Genomic DNA, 23,081 nt, shown 5'->3' on the forward strand with positions numbered 1-23,081 from the left:
TTGCACTTCTTTCTAAGCATACATAAAAAAATAGTAGTAGCTAAGAAAGCTGAATTAAATAGCACACAATTTCACAGTCCTATTGCAGTCTGTAAAATACATAACCTGCATATAACCAGTTTGCTACTATAACAGTTGATGGGTTAATGCACGACATTCTAGACATATGTGGGAGATGGTACAACACAAGGACTATAAGGCTATTGATTCCCCAGTTCCAACTTGTGCACAATTATAATTTTTCACTTTTCTCATTGAAAATGAGCACACAGAGCACGCAGAAAATATGTTTCAAGTGGATGGGCAACGAGCTGGCAGAACTAAGACACAGAGCAGCTCTACAGTACTTCTGGCTCACAGTGACTGAAACACAGCAGGAGGCTTCTGCTCATGGTGAAAAAAGAAACACTGGCCAGAAGGTATGTGTCAAAGGGGCTGTGTTTTAAGAATGGTTTGGTAGACCAGAAAAACAAATTTTGCTCTGCTACATACCACAGTTCTCACAGCTGCAAAAGCCATCTCGAGGAAAGGCAGCGTGACAAACACGTTAGTCTGCTACGTCAGTAGGACACCTCTTTGATCCAAATGAATGAGCAAGTGAAGATTTTGCCTACTAAAGCTTTATAAAAGCCTTTGACCACCCTCATGCAAAAATACTAACCCACATATCAAATTGACTTATCCTAACTACTTAGAACATTATGATGTAACTGCCCCAAACAGAATTAGCTGCCTGTACCTATGAATGAAACTTGCAAATGAAGACAGTAAACATTAAGAGATTATTGTACCAAAAAGGATAAAAATATATAACTACTGTTTAATTACATCCCCTATTCATAAGTAATTGACCATGATTCACTCTCACAAAATTACTTTAAGATTGTGTGTCTTTAAGGAGTTCAACATCTGACTACCCCAAGAAACTGCACTAAAAAATCCCAAACCCATCAATCTAAGTGACCAGAGCCAGAGACTTGTCTGCTAAGCAGCTCTTCTCAGGTCCATCAAGAACATGTTAGGATCCCTCAGAGTAAGGTTACTCTTTCTCATGGGGAAGTTTCTCAGGGTAGCAAGAGAATAGGTGGTGTTGGTTTTTTACTGCTGAGAAGATCTTGTTAGTTCTTCTCAAAACACAATGAAACAACTTTTGTTGGGAAGCACTTTCGTTCACATAGAAGGTCTGGGAAGGTTATCTGCTCTCCTTGCACTAAAATAAGTTTTCTTTCTCTTATGTAGCAACACAGTTCTAGAGGCATGCTTCAGCACAAGAGTATCATATACACAGTCCCATATACAACTCTGCAGAGTCCACATTCACAAGACTAAACGTTGCCACTCTCCCTCATAGACTCAAACTCTGAATTCTGGCAATGAATTCAGTGCAACCCATCTTACCTCTCACCTCCCATCCACAGGAAGGGGTGAGACAAGGTTATTAGAGTGTCCGCACAGCCACAGGGTAGAGCAAGGACAAGTGCTCTGCTCCTTTGATAGGCAGCTTTTTTGTGGTGTAGTAGTGGATGACTTCAGGAACACTGTCAAAGGGAGGGCTGTTCTGGCCCAGGATGTATTTCTCTTTGGTTTTCATCAGTTTCATATGCATAAAACCTTGACTGCTCCTGCAAGGAAAGCAAAGTGTTAGTTCATGCTTGTGCATAGGGAAGCAGCACCATGACAGGCTCTCCTCATGATGTAGGGGGATGTAGGAGAACAAAATGCAAGCTGGTTGACAGACCAAGACAGTGGCCTGCTAGCTCCAAATCCCCGTGGACAGTCCAACACAAAGGCAGGCTAAGGCAGTATTTTGTTCTCAGCACCTATGCTGCCTGGATCCAAGTGCAAGGCTGTCTCATCCTGGAATTGATCTGGATGTGTGCCAGAAGACAATCCCTTTCCTCACCCATGCCTCATCCCCCTCCCAGCCCCATCAATGCTTTCCTGAGAACACTTACTTTCACTATAGCTAATCATTACTTCTGGACCCAAATACATCATTGGTGTTGGCCTGTCAGAGGCTTGAGGGTCCCGTCATGGACACAAACTGGCCAAGAGCCTCTCTCAGCTGAGGCAAGACCTGTCCTGTCCTATCCTATAGAGGCCTCAGGCCTTACCCATCCCACCCTGGCAACAAGTGCCCAGAACATCTCTCTGTGCATAATCTGGTGGTTTCAGCTGGGAAAACTTCCCTAGATAAGCAGAATGTTGCACTGTTCTGAGCACAGGCTGCTATCCTTCAGTCTTTCTGCAGGCAGAAACCGTGGTGTGACTTCCACAGCAGAAGCAATCAATTCCTGGATAGCTATCCTGCCTGCACAGTGCACTGTCACTCTGAGGGAAGGTTCATGATTACACAGGCAAGAGAGACATGGCAACTGCCCTGCCTGCTCCTGCCAATGCAACCATCCAACACAATGCCACGCTGATGGGTAGAAAGAACCCACCCTGCTGTACAGTACAGTAGGTGGTAAAGCTGACCTAACTCTTCCCAGAAGTGGTCCTTCAGTGTCTGCTGCCTTCAGCACGACATACAGGCTACTTTTAGAGTGAAGAGTTTAGCCAGGACAACACAAGAGCAAAGAGCAGCTCCTGAACTGCAATATGTTAAATGAGGCCCAGAGAGTTTTTACAGCTTGCTTGATGTCCCCCAATCCCTAACTTTCTCGCTCCAAGCCATTGTTTCTTCAAAGTGTGTCCAGGGGCAAAGGCAATAGAGTTAAAATTGGAGTAGGTCTATGTCAGCAAAACTCCCACAGTTTAAGATGACACAGAAAGCTACAAGAGGAAAACAAATCACGCCCTGTTAAAAACAGCTTATCTAAAATCTGCCATTTTCTAGTTAGCAGGTGCAGCATTCCCTCTGGAAATGCCTGTAGCGTAACCAAGTTCGTATCTTTCAGATGTATTCAACAATTCTCTGATGAAGTAAACCTTCCTAGGGGGTAGAAAACACAGCAGGCACTGTAATTATAGCTCTACATGCTTAAAATCTTGCTTTAAATATCAATTTCTTAGTGGAAAAATATATCCCTCAAGTCATAACTGCTCTCTAAATTATTTCCCTTAAATCAGAGTGACTTATCTTTAAATACTTATTATGAGGACAGAGGTATTGTTTTTTTTTCTCGAGTTCCCTATGCATCTGCTTTGCTACAACAGCCTTAAAAGTGTGCAGATAAATCAGTGGAATTGCAGGTGCATGCTAAGTTTAGAAGTATAGCAAGGACTAGAGAACAAAAGTGCACTTTAGTGCAGAAAGTGCAAAGACACTTTCTGCCCCTTTTAAAACAGGAAGACAATGCATCTAATGTAAATAAACTGCTACAGGCCATCTATTCATGACAGATAGCTATTGCTTCTCTAAGAGTACCCACAGTCAATGAGCTTACACTGTATGATGCCTGTGACTACCAAAATTACACAAATGAAAAAAAAAAACACACCTCTGGCATATCAGAACAGATCAGCCTTTTGGAAGACCACACTGATTGTGAAGATGAGTAAAAGAGAATGTGACATTTGTCTCATTTAGCCATTGAACGCTGACTGCCTAAGACTAACAAAGCTCAAAATTTTATTTGCACGCAGCTTTTCTGTTAAAGCCAACTGCTAACCAGGATCTCTGTGGAATATCCCAGATGATTAAACTACCAACTGGCCACGTGCAGATGAAAAACTGTGAAGTTGTCTTCACCCAGTTACTCAGTCACCTTCATTCTCATCTCCTCTGATTATTCAGTGCTCGTATTTTCTTTTCAAGACAGTATGTTGGTAAACTGTGAGGAAATGGATGGCCACCTAACCTAGCATTTTGATTGCTGAGAAGCAGTTATTTCCCACCTGCATACTGCTTCATGTCCTACCCGCTTTGTATCTTCCCCACTTCAGCAAATGTGGTGTTTTGCCAGCTTTTACAGTTAGAGCAGATTAAAACCTAGAGTTTCCCTTTTGTGGGTCTTAGTATTATTTTGTGTCAAATATTTTCCTACTTCACTCCCTTTCTTTTAGCTTCCAAAAACTACACTGTGAATCCATCTAACTTCCTTGTTCCAAGTGAACTGATCCATCACTAGCTGCAAGTAGAAATATCAAACCAGACAATTCTTATTTTCTAGAATGAAGGACAAATGAAGTTGGAAGAAAGTCAGCTTAGCACCTTGAAACTATGCTCTTGAATTAAACACTTCCAACTGTGTAAGATTTGAAAAAACTGTTCACATCTACACTAAGGATTCTTCTCTGCTGTTTCCCCTTCTCTATTTGTCCCTGTGTCACAGAGTCCCCTCTTCTGGCACGCCTGGACTCAGAGAATCAGTGCCTTTAGTAACTTGCAACGGCAGAAAGCATCTACACTTGATTAACAGTACTGCTGCTGCTAGACCAGTGACTAGGATTAAAGGGACAGTGCTAGAAAGGAACTTGGAAGTCATACTGTCCCCTCTTCCTTTCCTCCAAACTCTTTTGATTTTAGTATGCAAAGAGATTACTGAAATTTCAGGTAGCAATGGGGGAAAAAGCCTCATGGTTGAACTGGTTGTAAATCAGTTTCTGCTTAGGTCTCGAAGCACTGTTGGAGTCTACCTGAACAAGTGCCTGACAGTGAGAAGTCCAGGTTTTGGAGTGCTGATTTCTCAGTTCTTTCAACAGCAATACCTATTAGAACCTGCCAGGCCCAAGGTTTTCAAAGAAGAGAACCTACATGACAATCCTAAATTCACATACGTGAACACAGATGAAAGGCAGCACCTTGAAGAGATGAGAGAGACACGTTTTGCAAGAGAAGATGCTGCGACCTGACTTAAGACATGATATTGTTGCTATGTGAATTCTGACTGTCAGTGTGGTTTCTCAAATGTTGCAACTTTTAGTTCAATTTGAGGGAAAACACTGATAAAACACTGTTACTGCTCTTCCTTTCTACTTTATTCTCTCTCTCCTTTTCCTTTCTGCAATCATTCCCAAGAGTTTCAAATACAGAAGAAGAAAATTGCTAGTTGTTAATCCCTGCACCAAGTTGCTTTGGAACTCTCAAGCACAGATGTTTACACTGACACAATACTTGATATATGACTAATAGTCACACCTTGTTTAAAATGTTTGGCAACAGAACCATAAAACCAACTGACTTTGAATTACAACTTTCCCACACATTTTCCTTCAGTTTTCAAAACCCAGTGAGGATGGGAAAGGAATTGTGCAGACAGCTAAACAGACTGTGGGGTTTTTTTTGATCTTATGCCTGAAGTGTGATAAAAGAACATTACATAAATATTAATTAGATATTAAACCTAGTATTTTTTTTTCCAGAAAATGTTAATGGCTTTGAAACATCATTTATGTTCACAATCACAAAGTTTGGCCTGCCTTCTGAACACTATCTTTGCTGAAGAAAGTGCTGTTTTGTCAGAACAGATTTTCTGCATTCATTTTGATGAACTGTCACTTGAATGAGGAAAAAGAAGCAACAGCTTTGCAGTAACATCAGAAAAAAACACATTCTAGCAATGTAGGAAATACATATTGTGTTGTTTCTCCATTCTGAAATGCTTTTCCAATTCATGATTTTAATTTATGTTACATGCTGTCACTTTGAACAAAACCTATAATGTTTCATATCAATCAACAGCAACAAAGAAATAACTTAAAAACCTCCTCTGAAAAATAAAACCTCACTTTTTCCCCCCAGATGAAAAGAACTTTGAAAAATCCTTTACTGGAGGCAGTCAAAGGCTGGCCTGTCTACTGCCTTTTCTGTTTCAGCTCTGCTTCTTCAAGCACAGAATACACAATGCCATCATTCTACATCTGGTAGACACTGTCTCCATGGCAAAATAAACAGTGTCTCTTCCCCTACAAGCAAGTGCTGGTAGTGTTCATTTGCACCCAAGATGTGAAGGTCACTTTATTGAGCCCAGGCTCCATTCCACCTGTGGCTTTGAAGGCAGTGAGGATGTTTAATTTGTTGGCACTCCGTAGAAGTGACAGAATCCTTGCTGTCCACTAACAGCCTCCTGGATATTACCTATCAGTACTATTTAGGCTGAAAGCAGAGTAGTAATACACTTTTAAATATTTTTATTCGATTGCCAATTCAGAGAGGCATCAAAAATCCCATCACCTCTTTACAAATTATACTGACAGGAAGAAACTTGTCATTTTTACAATATCACAAGAGTTACTTAAAAGAACATACTGTGTGTTTTAACTCAACTCAAAGGTACAAGTCCAGCATTCATCCAAAACCCAGAACTACCCAAAGTCTACATACTCAACTTTGGAAAACAGGACCACTTCCACAGATCATGGCGACAGAAAAAACTTTGCTTGCTGTTCCCTTTGCTATTCAGAGAAACCACATGCCTGCTTATGAGTCCACAGGATGACGATGTCACTGACACCATCCCCTCTGAATTCAGTTCTGTAATTCCAGGGGCTGTGATTGTGCCGAAAGAATGTGACAGAGCAGAAAGCAATGTCCATTACTGTTTTCACTCGGTTTGGTGAGATAATCGTAACCTAAAGTTAAGAATTATCACATTTCACAAAATTGAAATGTCAGTTGGGAAATTCAGTGGTGCAGGATGGTGCACACCGCTGCCAAGAGCCTTGGGAAGGGGAAATCCTGACTGAAAGGATTAGCTGATAGAGCTGATAGCTGATCTTCACTGAGCAAGAATGAAACATTATAACCCTGTCCTGAGGCCCTGTTCTATTGTTACATTAGAAAGTTGCCTCTGAGAGCTTGATGTGCAGTGAAGTAATTGCTTAAAACCTAAAACACTTAACTTAGGTAAGAAATAGTTCTCCCTCTTCCCTTTGCATATCTACTTCCAGCTTGATAGTGAAGAACAGGTCTAAGACAAAGAAATCACAACTAGGAGTTTCAATGTGATTCCTGGTCACAGAGTTACCAGGAAAAAGGTTCTCCAGTTTTTACCAAGCCTTGTGCAATTAAAACTGGGTTTAAGGAAAGAGTGGGTGGGTGTAAATGAGCCAAACATCTCCAACTCTGAAGAAATACAGAGAAGAGGAAAGACAGGGAACAACGCAGCAATGCAGGGCTGACGGAGGAGGTACAAGAGAATATACAGCTGCCCCTCAGGCCTTTGGGATCATTTTGTTCCGGGAAGGTAGATCGTACTCTTTCCCTGCTCTGCTATGGAGAATTTAAACAATACTGACAAGGAGGCTCAGCTCTCTCACAGTCCGCAGAAGGATGCTTTCGGCTTCAAACACTTGCCATCAACAATAATAATTACTTGTTTCTGACATGAGCAACACATGAATGTGCACATCAAAAATACCTTCTTTGATGCCTGCAGAGATAGCCAATCCACATGCAATGAAATGTCCCTGGGTAAACTACAGTATCTCAAAATGACAGACACTGGCATGAGCAACTTCAACTACCTCAATGGTTGTTTTATTTACAGATGCATTTTAATTTGGTAATGAGGTTATTTTGATGCCCATTTCATTATATTTGGAATGATAATTTTTGGAATTTGAATCAGATAAATATCTCACACAGGTTCCTCATGCAAGTTAAACCTGTCTGGGCCTCTCAAAGTCAACAGAACATAGAAAAGTTTCCTGCTATAGGAAAAGAAAGTCTTCAGAGATGTCTCCATTGATCAATACTCAGTTATAGCAAACGAAAATGAGCACGTGCTACCATCTTTTAACTTTTCAAATACAGATAATATTTGGGTAGATTCTCATTGCTGTGTTTTGGGAAAACATAATCTTTTGCTACTAGAGAAATGAAACCCCAAAACCTAGAGTAAAGTGGTTTGAGTGGTTCTTTGGGGGTTTTTGTCTGTGTGTTGGACTTTTCTGTTTTACTGTTTTGTTGTGTGGGGGGTTTGTTTTGTTTGTTTGGGTTTTTTGTTGTTGTTTTTTTGTTGTCATTGGTTTTTGTGGTTTTTTTTAGAAAAAGTTTGCCACATGAAGTTGCACAACAGACTTAAAATCACTGTTACTTCATCTCAATACAAAATCAGGGTGTCATTCTTCCTTTTCCCCGGAAACAGAAATATGTGGTATTTAACTGAAAAAATGCTGACTCACACATGCTGATGAAGGTCCCCAAGAAGCACAAACAAACCTAAGAGGGAATATTGTAGTCCTATGCAAAGGGACTGCAAGAAGATACTAAGAGCCTGAACCCAACTGTCCAAAATAGCAAAATATAAATTTAACTGTCACCTTTTCCTATGGGAGTTGTGCTTTGGTTGAATAACAAAAATCACTGGGCTGATGCAAGAATTAAGTGAAATACTTTTTAAAAAAAGTCATATTAAAAGACTTACATGAATTTAAGGGAAAATTTAACCCTACATCCAAAGCATGTGCCATTAACGCCTCAATGTTTGAAAATATCTAGAGGCCAACTGTGTCGAGAATAAGCGGATCAAATGATAAAAGAGACACAGGAGCTGAACTGCACTTTTAAAGCAGGTGTGTTCCAGTTCAAGGCAAACCTCTGCATTACAGAGAGATCCCAAAAATAACAGCAAAGGTGTAATGATTTAGAAAACAGTCCTACAAAATATTTTTTTTTAAAGTCTTAGAAAAGAATCTTAAACCTGGTTTAAAAGATGCACTTCCTCTCAACACAAAGAGGGGATATGATACCAATCTGAAATTTACTATTTAGACCATCCAACCAAACCAGGGTAGAGTAGATGTAGACCTCTGTTTCTAATGAACCTATGAATGTAAAACAAGATCAGTTTTGGTGCTGTTCATAAAACTCTTCTTGCTACCACAAATATCACCATCCTCCTAGAAGTAAAATGTGTCTTCAGACCCATGAAGAAACAGTGTAAAAGGCAAACTGGCAGAAGTAGTGCTAGTGAAAAAGGTAAGTAGGCCTGTGTCCCAGACCAACTTGAAAGGGTAGGTTCCACATCAGATCCTATCCTGTAAGACAGAAAGAAAGGAAACAGTTCCCTTTAACCTATTTGGTTTATAAAAGGTTAAGGGGCTTCTTCTTCTCCTGCACAGGAAACCTTGAAAATCTTCCTCAGCTGGAAACTGAAGTGAGCTTAAGGCCCTGCCCAGAGCAGGAGGGTTGAAGTAAATGGTCTCTGAACATCCCTTCCAACCCAAACTATACTCTCTGATATGTCGAACACAGCATCTGTAATGTACCCTGCTCAGCCTAAGGTAGGTGAGGCAAACTCAAAGCAGGGCTAAGACTGGAACAATGCCCATTTCCTAATTCTGTGGATCTTTCATCCTTGCTCCCGGGCTTTTTACTTTCAAGAACTGTAGCAATGTTGTACATCTTTACTCCAGTAAATCACAAAAACCCAAAAAGAATAAAATCCCCAAATAATGCAGTTCCTTATTCAGCCCAAAGCATAAACAGCAGGAGCATTTCAAATCAGAGTCAGGAAAAAAAAAATTAATCCAATTTATTTAGTTAAATGGGCACCAAATGAAGACTAACATCCCCAAACTGGAAGGCACTAATTCAAGGACTGTGATTATACATAATGCAGGTTGACAGTTCCAAACTCTGTCCTTGAGAGCTGAACTAGCACAGCAACAAACTGGATAATTTTCTCTTCTTGCACCAGAGAAGTTAAGGCTTATAAATTACATTTATTATGTTTTACTGACAGGTACTTACTTCAGTGAAAGAGAATAGTCATGCTTGCTTGTTTGACTGTTTCTTACAAGGTAGCTACACTCTTTACATAAACGTAACAGGTTTTCTGCATCTGTCCGACTGATTGCTCCATGATACCATCTGGAAAAAAGCAAAGAGATTAATACACACACAAATATTCCCACTCATGGCGCTTTCACTACTTAATTTCTCTAGCTATGAACAGTCGTTAATATCACATGGATATCTTTAAGATCTAACGTACTATGGATAAAGATCATTATCTGGAAGTTATCATTACACCTTGTGGTGGCCTGTAGTTCCTGTCAGCTGAAGGGAAAAACTTAGATCAGGAGAGCATGCAGCAAGACGGGGGTACAGGTTTATGTAAGAAATTCCCACTCAGAGTAACACATTATATCAAGTGTCTTGTAAGCAGCACATCCACGATACACACATTTGCTCTATTTCATCCCAGTGACAGATCAGTTTTTAAACTAATGTACAAGATAACAAAAAGAAAACAAAAGCAAAAAAAAAAAAAAAAAAAAAAAAAAAAAAAAAAAAAAAAAAAAAAAAAAAAAAAAAAAAAAAAAAAAAAAAAAAAAAAAAAAACAAGTAGAAAATCGCACATGGAGAATACGAACAGTGGAAAAGACTTTGTAAAATAAATCTTTGAGGAAGGAGAAAAGTGATAAAATGTGAAAACTTATTACAAGGAGATGTTCTAAACACGGCTGCGGCAGCTCAGAGTGCTTTATGTAAATCCCTGGTGGATCTGTGTAGCCAGTGTGATCAATTCAGGAAAAAAAAAGGGAAATCAGCAGAGGAGACAAGTGTCCTTCATTAAACAGACCATTGCAAACAAAGAACCTCCTCAGCACACGCTGCTCTCTATCAGCTTTTAAAATCTCACCATCCACTGGTAAGTGCTTCAACCCTTCCCGTAAGTTTCCCAAGCAATGTTGTGTGTCTGGCCCTGTACTGTATCAATCACATCTCTGAGGAAGATCTCTCCCTTCCTGCAATTGCCAGATACACTCTGAAACACGATGTGACACTACCATGTCTTTTAAAGTACACATCAGAAGTGCTCTCTGTCTGTTCTAACCAGGAACTGGTGCTGGCTTTGTGTAAAAACATTTCTTTCATTTGTTCTGCTGCACTGACGCTAAGGCAGATGCTCCAGCTAAAAGCTAAGTGAATAAAGACCAGATAGATCCCTTTGACAGAAGTCATGCTCTTAACTACCTTATGCTGGTGTCAGCTTCATTTTCAAAGTTGATGAATGTGCTAAAAAAGAGTTGGGACTCAAAAAAATTCATTGTATGCTTGGTTACAACCAAAATCTGCACTAGAGAGAACTAAAAGGAGGTTATACTATTGTATATTCACGACAAACTAGTAAGGGAGGCCCTGAGTGCTTCATTACTTCATAAATAAAACAGAGACAGGCAAGGATTTCCTATTTCCCTTTAGATATTTACTGCTAAAAGATATTTGTCAACAAGCAATTTAAAGACTAGATTGTCTTCTGAGTGTGAGGGAATAATATTAACACAGGTGTGAATCAGAAAATGGATTTGAGGAAATTTAAAAGCTATTCCTACTAGCTAGAAATATATTTTCTTTCCTTTCTCCCCAAAGGGCCAAATAAAAATATTTTTTTATATTTTTATATTTATATCTCCCTTGCCAAATGATATTCAGAGGGAAGTATTTCTTACGTTCTTTGGATCTGGTGTTCCCCAGCTGTCAGAGAGGTTCATGGAAAAAGAACATAAGATTGGTTTCAGGAAGAAAAACCTGTTTTTAAGAGCTGGAAGTAAAACAGCAAAGTTTGAAGATCTTCTCTCATCAACAAGTGTTGATGAGAGAAGATCTGACTCATATCTGTTCAGATGGGATGCACGGAAACTGTTTTGGCTACAGCTGAGAGTAAACAGTAGTATCCAGTAATTGCTTGTGAGTCATATGCCCATGTAAATGGGACACTCAGATTGCTCCTGTTCCTGCTAGGTAGTGTGATAAACATAGTGCTGTACTGAGCTTTAAGTTCCTGAGTAACTTGCTGTTTCAACTGTATTAGGTCTGTTTGCCCTGGGTGTGCTTTTTTGTTGAATGTCAACACATAGGTCTTTGTGAGAAAAGGTCCTCATCCAAGGTCAGTGATGTGAGCTTAAAAAAGTGAAATGACAGCTTGTGAGAGACACCAATGCAAAAGCACAGGACAAACCCGCGTGTCTCCTAAGATAGCCTGAAAAACACAGGCACACAATGCAAACCTTAAAGCAGAATTCAAAAACAATCTATCACACACTTTGACCTTTATCAAGACCTCCTCCCAAGACTGTAAGTACCCTGATTATGGTTTACATAATGTTCTTCCTGATGTCCCTTACTTTGTCAATGATCAAGTTTCAGCCACCTAGGGGCCACAGCTCCGCTGCAGACATGACAGCAGCATCAATTACACCAGTAAGTATACTCAGTTATTACAGCTTATATAACGTACAACATGACTCTGTTTCTGAATTGGTCAGAGGAAAACAGGAAACCACCAGATCTTGATTATAAGGCTGGGAGGGATTCACTTTCAATAAGACAATGGAAACAGCAGAACACACTTTCTTCTTTACACTGTTATTGAGGAAATAGAACAAATTAATTTGATTCCCCTGGGTCCATGAACTATGAGCTAAGTTCATAGTTAATGATTTCTTAATCACAAGCAACTAAAAATATTTTCTTGACTATCCTAACACACCTTGGTATTTCTGCCTGTTTGGAGAAATTTCCTAACCTACCTATTCCACTTATTAACCTTTGTGCTTTCTTTCATCTAGATTGTGTACTCCTTTCTACAGAAACAGACTCCGTTTCTGTAGAGAACAAAGATGGAAGGGTTTGACATGTGCTGTGGAGACGCTTCACAGTACCAAAACTTGAGCAATGTGAATTATTATGAATAATCTATGGCACAATAAATCTAAATTCCTCCACTGTCTGACACATTATAGTTATAGTGCATTCATTTCAGGTTTGGTCCTGTATACTGAACAATCAAAAATAACCTCATGTCACTGACATTTGAATAATTTAAAGAAAAAAAACTAGCTCTGCAGTTTTTCAGTTGTTAATATCAATTGCAGTTATATGTAACTGCAACTATACTGAAAAAGAAAACTACACAACAATATATTCACGAGTCCAAAACTAGTTAACAGATACTCAACTTCCTGCAGTATTATAAATGTATTTGGGAGGCAAGCATGGTGAGCTGGAACTACCCAAGTCTGCAGACCAAATTTACAGTAAAATTTAAAGCCTTTTAATCATTTATTTACCTAACAGTATTTCACAATAATGGTTGCTACTTCCTCTGTTGGAGATAAGCACACAATTTGTCAATGAGCAGGTGGTTCAAAGGCTGAGGTTGATTAGAGGGAACATGACACTATGCAGATGATATTACTCTCTGTTTCAAGCTTAAGCTTCCAAATACTGCTTGTAAAAACAGAATGTCAAAGGAGAAGGAATTCTGGAACTACCTGGTCTCAGATACAATGAGAGGATTCTCTCCTACTGAGGATTTGAAGTGCAAAAGGATTGTTGATCCTCTTAATACCACCAGCTTTCAGGAACAAAGTATTCTCACAAAGCGCACACTCACATCCATGCCAAATTTTGCCCTCCCTCCCCTGTACAAATAAATTCTGCATCTAAGGTAGAATGATGGTTTCTGGAGTGGGCCTGCCTTCATGGATTCAAGACACAGCTTCCTTCTTTACTGCATGAATCCACTGGCTTTTCAGTGCCCTCAACTATCACTCTAACCTGGGAAAGTTACCACACAGGAAGATTTTTCTTTGTGTAGCAGGAATTCTGACCCCTTCTATGAGGCAGCACTTTTGGTATGACACAGGACAGTGAGTCATTCCAACATACGAGCCACTCTGTCCAAATCATTCAAGGAAGGGTAACAGGCAGGACAGGAGGCTACTTTTGGGGATACCAGACATTCACTCCACAGAATTATCTGAGAGCCTGATTTTGGAGCTGATAAAACTGTCTCTGAACACCACTCTTGAGTTTGACACTATCAAGGTAGAAATCAGTCTGTTTTCTGAAAGCTTTGTAAGTGGTCTTATCATTCTGTCCCTGAAAGAGTATCACAGCCAGATGCAAGGCACGTCTGATGTATTAGAAACATGTTATGAAGCCACAAAAATATGGAATTAATGCAGCTTTGAAGTAAACTTTGTATTATGTGATATACATTTTTTTTTTTTTTTTTGCAAATGCAATATGACCAACATGGTCAAAAGTGAAACACCTGCATATACTTGATAGACAAAATTCACCGTTCCCAACATGAGTTTCAACGTGTCCCCCACAAAAGTTACTTACATGTCCTTACACAGGATTAATAAAGAGTACAAGGGATACTGAGGAGGGCAGCTGGACAGCAGGATCTGGGCACTTTCTGCTCCTGTAAGTGGGGAGGCAAAGACCTAGAGAGCAATTACTGTGCTTACTTACATCTGCTTTTCCAGTTGAACAGCTGGATCTATTCTCTCTCCCAGGATCCCACAAAATTCTGGACTGCCATGTTTGATGGGTTTAAAGCCTCCTCCAGGTGCTCTTAATTGCCTGTGATGGTCATTTGAGGGAGAAGGAGATGCTTGCCGTTTCCCACTTCCATTAAATTGGGCTGCAAGATACACAACAGTTATCTCTCCACGCAAGGTTAAGAAGGACCAAAAGAGTTGTAGCACTTAGAGAGGTTTCACACCCCACTGAGAACAAACATACACCCACTAGCATTATGATGTACTGCTTTATCTACAGAGTTATATGTACTGTGCAAAGGTGTTTCTTACTATGCAAAGTAGTCCTAAAACTCTTTCTTTTCCAGTAACTAAAGACACACTCTTCCAAACCTTGTTATAATAACTAGTACTTATCTTAGCATTTGTTACTTTCATCCCCCAGAGACGATGCTCTTAAACAATTAACAGTAACAAGCTTTCAGTCACCTGCCATAATTCCAGTAACAAACAAGTGAGAACATCAAGAAATCCACCTTGCCTCAGTTTGTGTGGTATCATCCTAACAGTGCTCTGGGTGCAAATCCAGGCAGCTAACACCCATCAGAAATAATGTCAAGCAGCAAAGAATTAACAGTGTATCCACTTATACAACACTGGCACAATGCTTTTGTCTTTAAACACCGTGAAACAAAGAGATGAAAACAGAAAACAGCCTTTGCTAGTTTCTCTCACTAACTATACTATTCCAAGAAAATCAGTATGACTTATTTTGCAAAGCTATAATTTATTAGAGCACTGCAACATCTCTAGCAAAGCACATAATAATGATGTATCCCCATTCTACACTTACAGATTCCACATATCTGTAATTTAAAAATAATTAAAGGATAGAACGTTGACAGAAAGAGTGAAAGAAGCTACCTTAACCACATTCCCGACTCTCATTGCCTTCTATGGTTTGCTGCTTCATCAAAAATTAAACATTTCCACCCTGCAGATGACTTTACTTCAAGGTCATCCAGTGGGCACCAGGCAGAAAAAGCTTCACTGTATCAGGAGGTAAATCCTGCACATCACAATGTGCACCAGCACAATCAGCTCAATCAGCTCCTCTGTGAGCTTCAACAGCAATGTGAGAAAAAATGTTGCAAGGAAAACTGAAAGGACCCCCTACAAAGTTAGACCCCCTACATTTAGAACTGAGCTTAGTATAACACACAGCCAATTAGGCATGTGGTTGGTAGTACTTAGTGTTTTAAAGCAATCTATATAGCAGGAAGACGGCTGTAATGTTCAAGTTCAAAAATATAATGCACAGAAGAAACATGTTGGACATGGAAAGTGTTTTGGAGCTTTATATATATATATATATGCTTTCGTCGTGGGACTTAGGACAATTCCAAATTTATCCTCTATTGAGACAAAGTAGGCACAAATTTTTGCCAAAACTGGGCAAAGGTATTCAATCACATTCTTAAGTAAGCATGGCAGTAATATGCTGGTTCTTTCTTAAAATATAAACTCAGATTTAACCTCATTACTGGGTAATGAAAGCTAATTAGCATAAGAAGAAGAAACACTGCATGTGTATACTTGCCCGTGCCATGTATGAACAGTATTATTATTTCAACTGTAAGAAAAACAGTGTAATCAGGAGACTCTCTGAAAATTTAATGTCAGCTTCTGACTAAGCAGCAACTTTCAGGAACTAAAAAATTAAGTTCACAAAACACACATGGAACTGAGTTCTGACTGTGAACAGCAGTATCTTTACAACATAGAATCACAGAACAGCTTGGACTGGATGTGACAATAAAGACTATCTAGTTCCATCCCCTTCATGGCAGGAAGATGTCACCTTAGGCTGTGATTCCACCCACTAGACCAGGTTGCTCAGAATCCCATCCAACCTGGCCTTGAACACTTCTGGGGATGAGGCACACACAGCTTCTCTGGGCAACCTGTTCCAGTGCCTCACCACCCTCTCAGTAAAGAATTTCTTCCTAACATCTACTCTAAATCTCTTCTCCTAGTTTGAGACCATTTCCCCTTGTTTTATCTGCCTGTGTAAAAAGTAACTAACATGATGGTTAAAGGTAGGATCTATTCTCCAAAAATAGCAAAACGTTAAATTTCAGATATTTCTTAATGTTTGGGGGTTTTTCCTGTCTGAAAAGCTAACATGTCTCTGGACTCCTGCCCCCCCCTTTTTTTTTTTTTCCTGTGAATTAATTTGTCAGGAAGAAGCAGTCTTGAAGGGATAACCAGGCAGATTAAGCTGACAAATATGATACAATGTCGTTATCAGGTCTGAGTTTTGGCTGCCATAAACCTCCTCTTAAAAGCTACTGTATATACAATGGAGGTTCAGAAGCCTAATTCCATGGAACTGGCAGTGTAGTTTTTCATTGCTAGAGTAATTCTGTTTATCACAGACATTTTAGTTAGAGAATACCTGCATATCTGACACTTCCTTGCTCTCTATGTGGCTTCTCTTTCACTGCCCCGTGTCTGGTGCCATACCCCAGGGGTGGTGGCATGCCAGAACTCCCTTGCTTCAAGCCCCTCAACTTTAGTAGCCAGCAGAAGGAGACCAAGTCTGGCATTTACAGATTCTCCTTCCAGAAGTCCATGATCAGTGCTGGAAACTAGAAAGTACTACCAAATAGCACAGGCCCATATATTTTTTAAGGCAGATGGCCTTTACAGACATCACATGCATTTTGTTTACCCAGAGGTTTGCTATCCCCCTCACAGCAGTCCAAGAAGGCCAGTCTTCCCCTAAACTCAAATGGAAGCCAGTGTCAGACTGATATTTCCAAATGGGCTCTTAGGTGCCCAAGCTACTGTCCATCTAGCCCCCAGGGTCTCCCTGGTGTTAGTTATCTCCTTTTCTAGCCAGACTTGTGCACCTGAAAGCTACTTTTTGTTCCTTTTACTTTGCCAACCTCAACTCTCCTGGGCAAACCAGTCTGCCCAGCTCAGCAGGAGTTCTAACAAGACCTGCCCACTTCCCAGACGAGCCATCAAAAACACAGCTTCGGCTGTACAGCCTCCAGTAAAACAAAATTAAACCTGTTTCTGAGGGAACTCAGGCTGCAGACAGTCAAAATGTCGCATTCCAGCCCTGCTACACAGAAACACAACTTTCAGCACTTCAGAAGTCCCTGGGCTACACGTGGCTTGCTCCATCCACAGTGTCAGTATGACACCAGCTCCATGCTTAGGAGTCAAGGCACAGATATACTCCCCTCAACCTGAGCAGATTTCACAGCTTGTGAACACTTTCATTCTACTTTTCAGCTACAGGTTAGAGACAAAGAGGTTTTACCTATGCTTCAGCAATTAATCCTGAAATCATGGCAGAGGAACAAATGTTTTCCTTAAAAGACTTGCATGAGTAATTAACTTCATGATAAGTCTAGCGTTGCTTGCCACTTCGGTTTGTTTCTGAGATCCACCACCCAACAAATCAAAAACATGTGATGCACAAATCTGTCTGCACTTCACATCACAAATACCTGCTTTTCCCTTCAGATGAACGTCTCAAAATTGAAAATTTTTAGCAGAGGGTACCTTCAGGACCTCCACAACTCCAGCTAGTTAGGGGGGTGGTAGTTGTGAGCCTGTAAAGTGAGACTTGCCCACTACCAGAATTCATAATACCACTTAGACCAACATTGTGCTTTTCAGAGAAATCCACCTCAACTAAGCACTAAAAAAAGCCCCACCTGGTCTAGGTACATTAACTAGCTACGTTATAGAACCACAGAATAAATCAGAAGAGCACTTCATACATCTCAGCAGCAGGTCAATACTTCTCCATTGAAAACTTTCCAGTATTTCAAACTCAGAAGTTGGACCTTCTCTTTCCTTATTTTAGACATCTATAACATTAGACACCAGATGAAACAGCAGCTTGAAACTATGCTTGCAGTCAATTCTTACACACTCCATTGTAACAAATAACCAGGTACCTAAAATAAACTAAGTTATAATGAATGGCTGATGCAATTAAAGAAATCTAATTTATCTCAAAAATTGTTTGCTATTTTTATTTTAAATAAAAATGCTACATGCTGAACCAATAAGGAATCCAACCATATCATGATATTTTAGTCTATTACTTTTGTAAAGCAGTATTTTGTTCCATGTGCTCTCATAAGAGTTAACTACATAATACTTAGAAGAATATTTACACACAGACCAATCATAAAATCTCATATTGGATTGACCTCATTAATTTAGTTACATGTTCACAAACTGAAAAGTAAATATACAAAAAATTCACAAAACTAAGATTTTTTTAAAAAAAACCCCAACAACTAAAAAAACCCTATTTAAGAATTTACCTGTTGAAGACCAAAAAAGTGGGCATGAAGGTGAATACAGAGCTTAAGACTTAAGATCCAAATGAATTAAAAATTATCCATTTCATATGATATGAACAACACAGGAAGAATAATGGCTAAGATTTGCAAATGCACACATAAGACTATTTAAGAAAATAATTTCTAAAACTAATAATCCCATTTCTGTGGCTGCTGTATTACTAAGTGAAAAATCTGTGAAGTGCGATCTTACTGGAGATAGACACGTACTGGTCCCACAGTTTGTATCTCAAGTGTTCTTAAGGTATGAAGTTGCTGCGTTTTGAAAGAAAAATTACTTGTAGGTAGGAAACAATCACTGTTTTTGTGTGGGAAGCTCAGAGTCACTCACTCTCCTGTCAGGATACGGAGGCTGCATGTATGCTCTAGGCAAAGACAGTATTGTTGTCATCACAGGGACACATGAAAAGGCACAGAAACATCTACTGAATGCCACAGCATGAACCCAAAGCACAGGGCTTTACACACACCAGACTGGTATTCAGCACCTGCAAGACAGCCACTGTGGCACTGGAAACCTAGTGATCTCTGTTGATTAGCCTATCTTGATATACAACAGATATCCCAAATTACAGCCAGGATCTCACAGCCAGGAAGTCTCCCAGCACAAGCCCTGCAAGCGTTTTAATTGGTCCAGCAAATGGGATGAGTCAGCTCAGGCAAGCCTAAACCAAAGCCTATTTCCACCAGGCAGACCTCAGGAGCAGAACTGCAAGCCACATGAGCAGGTTAGACTATTGTGCTGGAGTTCATGCTCTTTAGAGAAAGAGACTACTTTACCTGTACAGCATCCAGCAAAATTGGATGCTGCTTTAGATCCAGGTTCAAAAGATCTATTAGCATATGTTTAATGAGAAAGTCACTGAGCCTGTAACTCCACAAGATTATTATCAGCTCACATGCCAGAGCAGACCATGTTGTTAGGAAGCATAAATCAGTTTTCTTTGACCTCTTCTGTTCCATAGGAGCCCAACAAGAGCAAAGGGGATGCTGAGCAAGAGGTTTCTTTTTAAGCAGTTTGTTCAGTTTCATCTATGTGTCTTTTGTTCCCACCCACATTTCACAGGATGGATATTGCAGACATCAACTTGGCTTGGAAACAAACACAAATCAACCACAACCTAGAAATGTAAGACGAAACGAGGAAGAGAGGCAGAATCACTCTCACAACAATAGGCCATTGCTCTACCCCACTGTGCTAGAAGAGAAACATATTTCTGCCGACCATATCCACCTACCTATAAGGGAATCAGGTCAGAAACATCCAAGAAGGATACTGTCACAACAGGCTCTGTTTACAGAATGCTAGCCCTGTATAGCTGTGGAGAGAAGTCACTTCCCACTTCCGTAATATAGCAACATCTTGGCACACAGAATTGCAAAATCACAGATAATTCAGGTGGCAGAGTCTGCTATGTGATCAGATCAGGTTGGTTATCCAATCACTGCTTCACACAGGATGAAAAAATCTGAAGATGGAGATTGCAAGAGCTCCTTGGACAATTGGTTCTAATGCTTAACTGTTCTTGCAGAGAAAAATATTTCCTGTATTGAGTCAGAACCTCTCCTGATTCATCTTATGTCTCATCTTCCCATCATACACCTGTGAAGAAACTGGCTCCATCTTCTTGAGGATCTCCTCATAGGCACTGGAAAGTTCCCATTATGTCTCACCCAAAGTTTTCTCTTCTTCAGGCCAAACAGGCCCAGTTATCTCAGCATCTCCTTACACATGCTGTCATGTGCCGCAGTTTCTTGTCATTTTGGTTGCTCTCTGCTGACAACAACATTTATCAGCATCCTTCTAGTATCAGAATACTGGTCACAGCATTACACACTGTCCAAGAAGTGTGAATTAAAGAGGAACAGTCACTTCGCTTGATCGACTGGCTTGCTCCTGTTCACTTCAAGCCTTCGCCACTGGTGAGGAGCACACATTTAGCCCACTTTCCCTCAGGACTTCTTGAGCACCTTTCAGCAAAGCTGTACTCCAGCAAATCAGCCAGTTCTAGGTCCATATCACTGCAAGGGGTTAGTCTATTCCAGATGCAAGTCTTTCCGTTCGTTCTGGTTGGATTTTGTAAGTTTGTTGTCAGCCTATTTCTGCAGCCTGCTCAGGTCCCTCTGAATGGCAGCTCTGCACACCCACACCCTCCCCCTCCCTTGGCCATTATTCCAAACTTCATAAGGGGCATTTCCTCTTTCTGCTCTGGGTTACTGATAAGTATGCTAAACAGGAAGGGTTCCAGAACATATCCTCTGAGGAATCACACTTGTAACCAAACTCCAGGAAGAGTATGAATCACCAAGCACTGCCCTTTGAGGTCAATGACCCTAATCAGTTTTCACAAATCTATTCCTTCACAGAGCCTGACCTCTTTTCTTCCCTCCTCATCCCCAACACTATCATCACACTGTCCTTTTGAGAACTGCTCCACAATTTCAGGACCTTGCAAGGCAATTTCCTTATCACAGAGCCACTGAACAATAAACACTATCTACACATCACATCCATTAAAATGGGAGTAGGGACAAGGAGTGAGAGAATCAAAAGTTTTGGTAACACGAACCAAGTGCTAAGATGATGGAAAACAGGTTAGTTGAAGCACCAAAGTGCAATGTTCTATATTTGTGCAGCAGGTAAAGACCTGAGAGTACCCACACCTGCCTTTCAGACATTTCTTCACACACGAACACATACATACACATATGTCAAAAAGAGCTTGCATAAAGTACTTGATTTCTCCCAAAGGCAAGTATATACGCTGTACGTGTGAGGGAGAATTTTGTGGCTGGGATCTAGGAAATCCTACCTGCCAAAGCTGGGATGGTGACTTTGTTCCACTCCCATGGCTGATCATACTCATCTGCAGGCCTGTCGTCATCCTGTGGCAATTTGCTTTCTCGTAAACGGTGACTCACCACACTTTCAGAATCAGATTCCACACCGCTGCCTTCTGGTTCATAGGGCGTGTCATAGAGCTGCATGTTTTTCTGATGGGACTTCATGCCTTCCTGCTGTTGAAACTCTGTTGGCAAGAAGGAAAATTGCATCAGAATCACTACTAACTATGTCTTATCATTATAGTCTATAATTTTAGAGCGCTCAACTTCCACCCATTTCTTAACAGCCACATAATTATAGAGATGACAAGCTTGTACAAGACTTCTAAATTCTACCTCTACATTGGTAACTGGCTGGAAGCAAAAGTTTGCTCCAGCTAACAACCACAGCACAGTCTCATGCCTCCAACAACATTTCCCAGCTTGTCCAGAGCAAGACTGCAGGAAGCACACAAACCCTGTCAGCCTGTATAAAGCACACTTAGAGGCAACTGTACATAAAGTCTCAAGAACACTAAAGTTTGTGTAAAGAGATTGTTCTGAAGTGCAAATTGATGCTAAAAAGATCATAAAAAAATAAATCTCACAGTATAATTACATGCTGATAAAAAAAAAATTGTCTGCATTTATGCCTACAGAGTATCAGCAAAAAATTAACTAGGACTAGAGTAAGGACAACAGGCAAAAGCATTGGTAACTAGTGCTCAGCTCACATTAAGGGGGATTTAACAGCAGCTCTCAGCTGACTGAAAAGCAGCCAGAACCAAACTCTTCTAGGGCAGAGTCAGAAGGTGCAATAAGGAGAAACATACGTAAAATGTAGCTCAAGAATTCCAAGTGGTATGTTGCGGGAACCTTCTTCCCCTGGTGTGTAGTGCAGCCCCTGCAGGGCACCAGGTGGGTCTGGTGCACTGATACAGAGCTGGGTGGAGTGGGTGACAGGCCAGATGGCTATGCTGCCATTCCAAGGGACCTGGAGACTCTGGAAAACTGCAGGGTAACAGGCTGTAAAGCTGCTCAGCAGAGAAGGACATCAGTGTCCCGTACGACAGCAGGCTGAACATGAGCCAGCAATGCACCCTCAGGGTAAAGAGGCACAGTGCTAACCTGGGGTACATTAGGAATTTCGAAAGCAGATCAAGGGATGTGATTCTTCACCTCTATTTAGCACTGGTAAGGCCACAGCTGGACTGCTGTGTCCATTTCTCATGTCCCCCACAGAAGAAAGACACAGAAAGACTGCAGCAAATTTCAGCAAAAGGCCATGAAGTTTGATAATGGGAATGGAACACTTCTCATACGAGGAAAGGCTGAGAGACCTGAGACTTGTTATCCAGGAGAAAGTAAGTTTTAGTGGGGATATTATCAATGCACATGAACACCCGATGGAAGAAAGTGAAGATGGAGACACACTTTTATTGGCAGAGCCCAGTGACAGGACAAGATGCAATAAGCCACTATCAAAATACATGCAATTTCATCTGAACACAAGAAAACATGTTTTTACTGTGATAATGGTCAAACATTGAAACAGGTTGCCTGGAGAAGCTGTGAAGTCTCTACTTGTGGAAATAATCAATATATGACTGGACACAAATGTGGGCAACCTACTCTAGCTGTCCCTGCTTGAAGAGGCTTTTTTGTTAGATGATATTAAGAGGTCCCTTCCGACCT

General features: G+C 40.5%; 1 protein-coding gene across 1 annotated transcript in view; it reads right to left on the bottom strand.

The window, feature by feature from the left end:
• Positions 1-884: 884 nt before the first annotated feature.
• Positions 885-23,081, bottom strand: part of SHB (SH2 domain containing adaptor protein B) — a 53,869-nt gene continuing 31,672 nt past the window's right edge. The window contains exons 3-6 of the mRNA XM_027882627.1: positions 21,377-21,592; positions 14,162-14,333; positions 9,641-9,760; positions 885-1,622 (exon numbers count right to left, since the gene is read on the bottom strand). Of these exons, the coding sequence (XP_027738428.1) occupies positions 1,439-1,622; positions 9,641-9,760; positions 14,162-14,333; positions 21,377-21,592 (692 nt within the window). The 3' untranslated portion in view covers positions 885-1,438. The remainder of the gene's footprint in view (positions 1,623-9,640; positions 9,761-14,161; positions 14,334-21,376; positions 21,593-23,081) is intronic.

The sequence above is a fragment of the Empidonax traillii genome, unplaced genomic scaffold, assembly GCF_003031625.1.
Source record: "Empidonax traillii isolate 1590-97213 ecotype Southwest subspecies unplaced genomic scaffold, ASM303162v1 scaffold108:size1079785, whole genome shotgun sequence".
Classification (NCBI taxonomy): Eukaryota; Metazoa; Chordata; class Aves; order Passeriformes; family Tyrannidae; genus Empidonax; species Empidonax traillii.